The following is a 7,928-nucleotide window of genomic DNA, read 5'->3' as shown; positions in this document are numbered from 1 at the left end:
ATGGTCTGGTACCTTACTATAAATGGAACTTTAGGTTGGGAATGCAGCTCAGTTGTGCCTAGCATGCACAAGGCCCTAAATCCCTAGCACCCTATACATAGGATGTGGTGACCCAAGTCTGTAATTCTAGCACTTGGAGGGTAGGGACAGGAAGATCAGAACTTCAAGGTCACTCTTGACTACATAGGGAATTCTAAGCCAGCCTGGGTAATGTGTAACTGTCTCAGAGGGAAAAAAAAGTGATGTACTTTTAAGGGTATGACCAAAGGTAGCAAAAATAATCCAGTGTTCTGGGCATGGTGGCACACACCTTTAATCCCAGCACTCTGGAGGCAGAGGCAGGTGGATCTCTGGTCTAGACTGGTTTACATAGTTCTGTGGGCCAGCTGGGGCTACAGGAAGAGCCTGTCTCAAAAAAAGTCCAAAATAATAAAATAATAATCCAGTGTGTTGAGCCCAGCCAAGGTAATAGCACAGGTAAATAGAGACCAGGAGAAACAGCTTTATTTAAACTGAGAGTAGTCTGAGATAGCATATTGAACTAAGGAATAGACTAGGTTCCAGAAGAGCTCATCAAGATGGGCATGGTGGCACACACCTTTAATGCCAGTACTTGGGAGGCAGAGGCAAAAGGAGGTGGATCTCTGTGAAATCAAGGCCAGCCTGGTCTATATAGTGAGTTCCAGAAGGCCAGCTGTGGCTAAAAGGGAGACCCTGTCTCAAAACCAAAAAAAAAGCTCATCAAGCCAACAGACCCCTCAACAGCTTTGCAGTTACAACAATAAAAGGCCTGCTGAATAAAGTCGCCACTAAATCAGTCTAATGTGCCACCATTACAAAAGTACAAGGTTTTCATCATAATTACATTTCCACAAAACCCCAACCACAAGTATTACGACAGGAAATGAAAGATCACATTTTACAGATCTTGGCATGGTCTTCATCATTCAGCTCAGCAAGTCACCGTCCTCAAAAGACAGCTCCCTGCTAAACCCTTCAGCCATGTCAAGCAAGGCGAAGGCAGGCTTCTTCCAAGTCTCCCTAGCCAATCAGGATTGAGCAGCAAGGGAAGGCACAGGTAGGAGTGGGGCAGGGAGTAGAGGGCTAATTTCCCTTGGTAAGAGATGACAACTGAAGCTTGATGGGAGCTCAGAACTGGTGACACTTGAGGGGAGGAGGGCCCAGGCCTGCGTTCAGTCAGAGTCACTGCTGGAAGAGGAGGAGGAGGAATGCTGCAAGGGGAAAGGACATAGTATCAGATCCAAATGACATTTCATCAGGCTATGGGCCATTCTTTGGTTCCCCACCTTCCATTCAATGACCCAACAGAAGGAATCTTGAACCATATTGTGTCCTTAACCAACAAAAGCAGGAGTTTCCTTCAGCAGTGAGCATACAGGAATGGATCAGACTCCTGTGCTGGATAACTTTAGTTGTAAATTTGATACAGCTGGGTAGAGGGAGCCGCAAATGGGGAACTGCCTCCACTGTACTGGCCTACGGTCATGTCTGTGAGGTATTTTCTTGATTTTTGAGTGATGTAAGAGGGTCCAGATCACTGTGGGCAGTACCACCCCTGGGCAGGTAGTTCTGTATTGTATAAGAAAGCAGGCTGAGTCGGGCATGGTGGCGCACGCCTTTAATCCCTGCACTTGGTAGGCAGAGGTAGGCAGATCTCTGTGAGTTCAAGGCCAGCCTGGTCTACATAGTGAGTTCCAGGACAGCTGGGGCTACAGGGAGACCCTGCCTCAAAATAAAGACCAAAAAAAAAAAGACTTGAAAAAAAAAGAAAAAGCAGGCTGAGCATGGGCCAGGGAACCACGCCAGTAAGCAGCACTCCTCAGTGGCTTGTGTTTGTTTCATTCAGCAACTGCATCTAGGTTCGTGCCCTGAGTTCCTACCTTGAGCTCCCTGATGAACTGTGACTCAGGAGATGTAAGATAAAATAAACCCTTTCCCCCCAAGGTGGTATTGGTCAGAGTGTTTTGTTACAGCATTGGAAGGCAAACTCGAACAACTCTTAAATCACTCCACAGAATTTGACATACTGCCTTTGGTTTTGTTTATGTTTTTGTTTTTTGTTGGTTTTTTTTTGGGGGGGGTCTTTTTGAGACAGGGTCTCCCTGTAGCCCCAGCTGGCCTGGATTCACTATGGAGACCAGGCTGGCCTCGAACTCACAGAGATCCACCTGCCTCTGCCTCCCAAGTGCTGGGATTAAAGGCGTGCCACGCCTGGCTAACATACTGCCTTTGGATCAAGGGTCTAACTTTCCATACCTGAGCCAATGAAAAGGCATATGCACAATCATTACAATGTTAGAAAACTGCTGCTACCTTCTAAACGCCTATTGATTAGCTGCACAGAATGACACCAAATTAGAGTCTATGCATCTAAGAGAGTAGGAACAGCAGAGGTGTGCGGAGAGCTCTACTTCTTCTAAGCCCCAACAGGGAAAGGGTCAGAGGGAAGGCTGGAAGAGTCCCATTCAAGGATCTCCACAGACATGTTTCCATCAACTGCCATTGGAAACAGTTTAGTCTCTCCAGGGTTTTCACTTTCATTCAGTCTCCAACATTTCTATTAAAATCAGGAACTAGAACTCAAATCTGCAAAGTAAAAACTACTAGGCAGTAAAATGTAACTGAAGCCTCAAGATCCAAGTGGGTGTCCTCTTTCCAGAGTCCTCAGAGAAACGCCACCTTGCTAATTAGCATTCCTGTGGCTACTTTGTCTTGGGGCTACGGTGAGAATAGAATCCTCTTTACCCCAGGCTTTGTTAGAGACTGAGTGGCTGAAGATATGCCTATGTAATTAAAACAACACCCAGGGAAGACAATACCAAAGGAGAGAAACTAAACAGCAGGGGAAGGCACAGGTTGTCCCAGTCCAGTGACGAAACAAAGTCTTATATAACAATTAACACAGGACTTTGTTTTGTCATTGGACTGACTCAGTTGACATTTGGACAATCTCAATGGGTGTGTCCAACTTGCTAAAGCATGCACCTGAAGGTGGGGCAAGGCAAAGTCCTGGGAGACAGTTAAGGCAGACAAGGAAGGGACTTTGGGTTCTGATATTCATTCCAACGCTCAAATTCCCCTTTTCAGATAGGAGGGGCCTGATGCCTCAAGATTATTAAATTCATCTTAGAAAGATTTCCTTACAAAAAGGAAGAAACCAGCAACATGATTGTCATCCCCCGTGTCCACAGACCATGAATCCTCAAAACTCGCACCCACCCCTAGTCCCTCTGAAAGGCACCTCTTCCAGGGGACACAGACCTTGCCATGCTTGTGGTGTTTGTGCATCTTTTTATGAGCTTTCTTCATTTTCTTCCGCATCTTCTTGTCCATCACCATTCCTGGGCCTACCATGCCAGGAGCCAGAGGATTCACAGGGCACATGCCAGGGGCAGGTGGTGGATGTGGGGGAGGGTACGGACCTGAGGGTTGGTATCCTGGACACCCTGGCTGTGGCACAGGATAAAGGGGCCGACATGGAGGGACAGCTGGATTCCCTGGGGGGACTCCTGGAAGAGGGGGACAGGATCCAGGAGGAAAAGCAGGATTGACAGGTGGTGGACAGGTAGGATGGGAACCTGGACACCCGCCATGGGGTGGATATGGATTTGGTCCTGGGTATCCTGGTGGAAGAACCAGAGATTAGGGATTAGAGCTGCCCAGAACTTGTCAACAAATAATAAAAAGTACTGCCTTTCATAACACTTAAGGAAAGGCAAAAGCATGGTAGCAGTGGTCCTAGGACTTTGCTTTTGCTGGGGGAGAGGGGTGAGGGGAGGGGAAGTGGGGGGGGCTAGCGATAGAAACTTCCGGTTCCATTGGAAAATGGCCAAGGGTGGAGGAGAGGCCGAGCCCCCTCACTTACCAGCATTGGGATTCCACATGTTCAGATGTTTGCTCAAGCCTGAGGAGAAAGAAAAGAGGTAAAAAGCTGACGGCCCAGAAGAGGAAAGGGATTTACTACAGCCCGAGCCCCACCCTCCCGCCTACCACCTTACAGAGGCTCCCACTTACAGTACTACCGCGACCTCCACTTAAGAAATGTTTACTTTCTCTCCAGCGCCCTGCTACTCTAGCCCTAGCGTCTTAACCAGGAGGATCTGGTTCCCAGGGCCCCTCGCCCCTCTTCACTACCACCCGCACACCTGGAGGGGACTAGCTCCAGGAAGGTGGAGTCGAGAATCTCCCTTTCCCTGCACCGGAGTCCGAGGCCTTTTACCACCCGCGGAGTGAGAAGGGACCTCAGACAACCAAAACTCCCCGCTTCGAGGGCACCCGGATCTCGAGCAAGGCGAAGCAGGACGTTCAAGATCCCCAAACGTCTAAGTCCACGCACCCCTACTAAGAAAAGGCAAACGGAGCTCCTAGTTCCCGACTGCAAACAAACCCCGGACCCAACAAAGGGTAAGAAGAGAATTAGGGAGTCCAGATGTCCTGTCACCTTCCGAAGATGTTGAGAGAAGGCTCTGTCCTTCCAAGTCTTGGCTCGCACTTCCTGGTCACCCCTATTCATTCTGTTGCTTCCGCACCGCCCCCTGTCACCGCCCAGTTGGTATGTGGTCACTCGCCGCGATGATTGGAGAACGGACTTGTCAATCTCTGTGGTCCTTCTAAACTAGAAGGAAACCGTTCCTTCAGGGGCAGGGTGGAGTCTTTTAGGGAGATGTACCTGCTGAGAAACTGTCTCGCAGAAAAGCTCCTGTGGGGGTGGGACGAGGCGAGGGCGGCACGGGGACGGGGCTAGTTGCCAGGAGAAATTGTCATTTTTGTTGAGATTTTTTTTTTTTTTTAGTCTTTTTGAGACAGGGTCTCCCTGCAGCCCCAGCTGGCCTGGAACTCACTATGTAGACCAGGCTGGCCTTGAACTCTCAAAGATCCGCCTGCCTCTGTCTCCCGAGTGCTGGGATTAAAGGCGTGCGCCACCATTCTGGGCGATGTATTTATTTTTATGTGTTTAAGTGTTTTGTATGTATGTATGTATGTATGTATGTATGTATATGCAGTGCCGGCGGAAGCCAGAAGAGGGCGATGAAGCCCCCCATATGAGTGCTGGGACCCGAACCCGTGTCCTCTGCAAGAGTAGCCAGTGCTCTTAACATCTAAACAAGACCCTGTCTTTAAAAACATGAGAGTGGTGGCTCATTCCTGTAACTCTTCCACCCAAGAGAGACTAAAGTGGGAGGACTGCCTCAGATTCAAGTCAGCCTGAGTCATATAGGGAGACCCTCTTTCAAAAAACAAAGCTGGAGACACAGAAACAGATAAACACAGAAAGAAGTGCCGAATGTGAAGTGTGCTAAGAGCTGAAAGAGAGGGCACTGGTACTATAAGAACAAATAAGATGTGACCTGAGGGGCTGGTGAGACGGCTCAGCTGGGAAAGATGCTTCTTAGGTAAACCTTGGGGGCCTGAGTTCCATCCCCAGAACCCAACTAAAGGTAGAAGGAGAGAACTCACTCCACACAGCTGTCCCCGGATTCTACTTGTGCACTACGGCATGGACTCCACTGATCCACATATCACACACACAATAACAGTAATAATAATACAGTAACAGTGATAATACAGTAATAATCACACAGTAACAGCAATAGTAATACAGTAACAGTAATAATACAGTAACAATCACACAGTAACAGTAATAATACAGTAACAGAGATAATGGAGTAACAGTAATAATAATACAGTAACAGTGATAATACAGCAATAATCACACAGTAACAGTAATAGTAATACAGTAACAGTAATAATACAGCAATAATCACACAGTAACAGTAATAATAATAGCAAATTTAAAATATTTTTAATGAAAAAATTATATGACCTGATGGAGAAAACAGCAAAATGGATGAAGGGGAGGCTGGGTGTGGTGGCGCCCTCTGGAGGCAAAGGCAGGTGGCGCTCTGTGAGTTTGAGGACAGACTGTTCTACATAGGAAGTTCCAGGGCTACATAGTAAGACCCTGTCTCAAAAAGAAAAAACCAAAAAGAAACCAAACCCAAAACAAGACAAAACAAAACAAAAAGAATAAAGACGAAGAAGTAGGCAGAGTCACCAGCACCCACATGGCATCTAACAACTGTCCATAACTCCATAACTCCAGTTCCAGGGGATCTGACACCTCTTCTGTCATCCATGGACATTGCACAAGACAGGCACTTACACACATGCAGGCACACTCATACATGTAAATAACAATTTTAAAAAAATAAAATTTTTTAAAAATAAAATTTTTAAAAAATATTATTTTTCTGTGTATGAGTGTATTGCCTGCATGTAGGTAAGTGCACCCACGTCCTGCAGTGCCCAAGGAGAACAAAAGAGGCCGTCAGATCCCCTGGAACTGGAGTTATGGACAGTTGTTAGGTGCCATGTAGGTGCTGGAATTCAAACCCGGGTCTTCTGCAAGAATGACCAGTGTTCTTAACCTCTGAGCCATCTCTCCAGCCCCAAAATTTAAAAAAAAAATTAAAAAAGGGTCACTGACCGGCGTGGTGGCACATGCCTTTAATCCCAGCAGTCCAGAGGCAGAAGCAGGCAGATCTCTGTGAGTTCAAGGCCAGCCTGGTCTACATAGTGAGTTCCAGGTCAGCTGGGGCTACAGGGAGACCCTGTCTCAAAAAGACCAAAAAAAAGTCTAGGCCGGGCGCGGTGAAATATATATATATATATATATATATATATATATATATATATATATATACAGGGTCTTGCAGGATTGATAGGACTACAGATAGGTGCATCACCATACCAGGCCAGCCAAGCCTACACAATAAGACCCCGCCTCAAACACAAACAAAAACCCACATATACCTGCTGGTGGAAAAGAAGGAAGGCCCAAGGTCAAGAACAGGAAATCTGACTTTATTTTCTTTCCTGTGCATAACCACCCTGTGGATTAGAAGCCCATAGAAGAATCCAAGGGTTCAGCAAGTGGAAAAGGCAGTGACAGGCAGACCAGATAGGCATATGATCACCATTTATGTGGCATGTACAAAGAGTCCACATAAATGGCTCATTTACATGTGAGAACTGGTACTGGCAGACTGAGGATTCCTGGCTCCAGGGTCTTGCTAAACACTGAGGTGGCAGGCACTCTGCTGAGGCCTGCAAGGGAAAGTGGTGGAGTCAGGTGTTGAAGGGCAGTTTTCTGGAAAGAGAAGTGGGTAGCCATAGTGACAGCTCTCTGGGAGGGTGTAGGCTTCCTGCGGGTAGACTAGGTTTGCTAGGCGCAGCTGTACACACTCAGCACTCAGCCGTGCCTCTGGATCTGCATCCCAGCAGTCCTCTAGGAGCTCCCTCAGCCCACTGGGCTCCTGGAAGGAAAAACTGGATGGCGGGCTTGACCCCAGGATTGACTCCTGAGTGACCCCAGGATTAAAAGGCATCTTCAGTGTTCACCTCTTCCACTTGCACCCCACCCACTGCAGTGCTAGGGACAGAGAGGAGGCCCTAGTTCCACCATTCCTGCATTCACCACCCTATCTGGAGCCTCCCAGTCCCAGTTCCAGCCCTGTGAGCTTTGTTCCCTATGACAGGCTCTGGGGGTGCCTTCCATAGTGTCTACTTTTTCCTCCTAGAAGCTAATTCAGGCTGACAACCTACATGTTAGTGGAAAGTTACTCTCTTTTCTCTCAAGCAACCAGTGTTTTCTACAGACAAAGCTTGGCTTCCATTAGCTAGTCTAAAAGACACTTGCAAGGCAGAAATTTCAGATAGGACAGCAGAAGGGACATCTCATCAAGTAATCATTTGTAAAGAGCCTTAAACTTTTTTCTTTTCTTTCTTTCTTTTTTTTTTTTAAATTTTTCATAATCTTTGCTTGAGTGGTTTAATTCGACCACTTTATCTTGCAGCCTTGATATTCTGTTTTCCATTTCATTCATCCTATTGGTGAGGCTTTCTCC

The 7,928-nt window shown here is 47.1% G+C and overlaps 2 protein-coding genes across 3 annotated transcripts in view; both read right to left on the bottom strand.

Annotated features, from left to right (window-relative positions):
- Window positions 1-482: 482 nt before the first annotated feature.
- Window positions 483-4,580, bottom strand: Prr13 (proline rich 13). 2 transcript variants are annotated; one of them, XM_008838635.3, is made up of 4 exons: window positions 4,463-4,580; window positions 3,887-3,925; window positions 3,283-3,644; window positions 483-1,232 (listed from the first exon to the last, which is right to left on the bottom strand). In XM_008838635.3, the coding sequence occupies exons 2-4, from the start codon at window positions 3,903-3,905 to the stop codon at window positions 1,194-1,196; spliced, it is 420 nt and encodes a 139-aa protein (XP_008836857.1). In that variant the 5' UTR covers window positions 3,906-3,925; window positions 4,463-4,580; the 3' UTR covers window positions 483-1,193. The 2 variants fall into 2 exon arrangements, with proteins under 2 accessions (XP_008836857.1, XP_008836849.1); XM_008838627.3 differs by having other exon boundaries at window positions 4,358-4,538.
- A 2,309-nt stretch (window positions 4,581-6,889) lies between these two features.
- The window catches only part of Amhr2 (anti-Mullerian hormone receptor type 2), a 9,789-nt gene continuing 8,750 nt past the window's right edge, over window positions 6,890-7,928 (bottom strand). Inside the window, 1 exon segment of the mRNA XM_008838605.2 lies at window positions 6,890-7,337. Coding sequence (XP_008836827.2) covers window positions 7,041-7,337 — 297 coding nt within the window. The 3' untranslated portion in view covers window positions 6,890-7,040.

Source organism: Nannospalax galili, unplaced genomic scaffold (genome assembly GCF_000622305.1).
Source record: "Nannospalax galili isolate Female #2095 unplaced genomic scaffold, S.galili_v1.0 scaffold251, whole genome shotgun sequence".
NCBI lineage: Eukaryota > Metazoa > Chordata > Mammalia > Rodentia > Spalacidae > Nannospalax > Nannospalax galili.
Note: the sequence above shows the minus strand (reverse complement) of the source record. Positions and strands in the feature narration are given on the sequence as shown.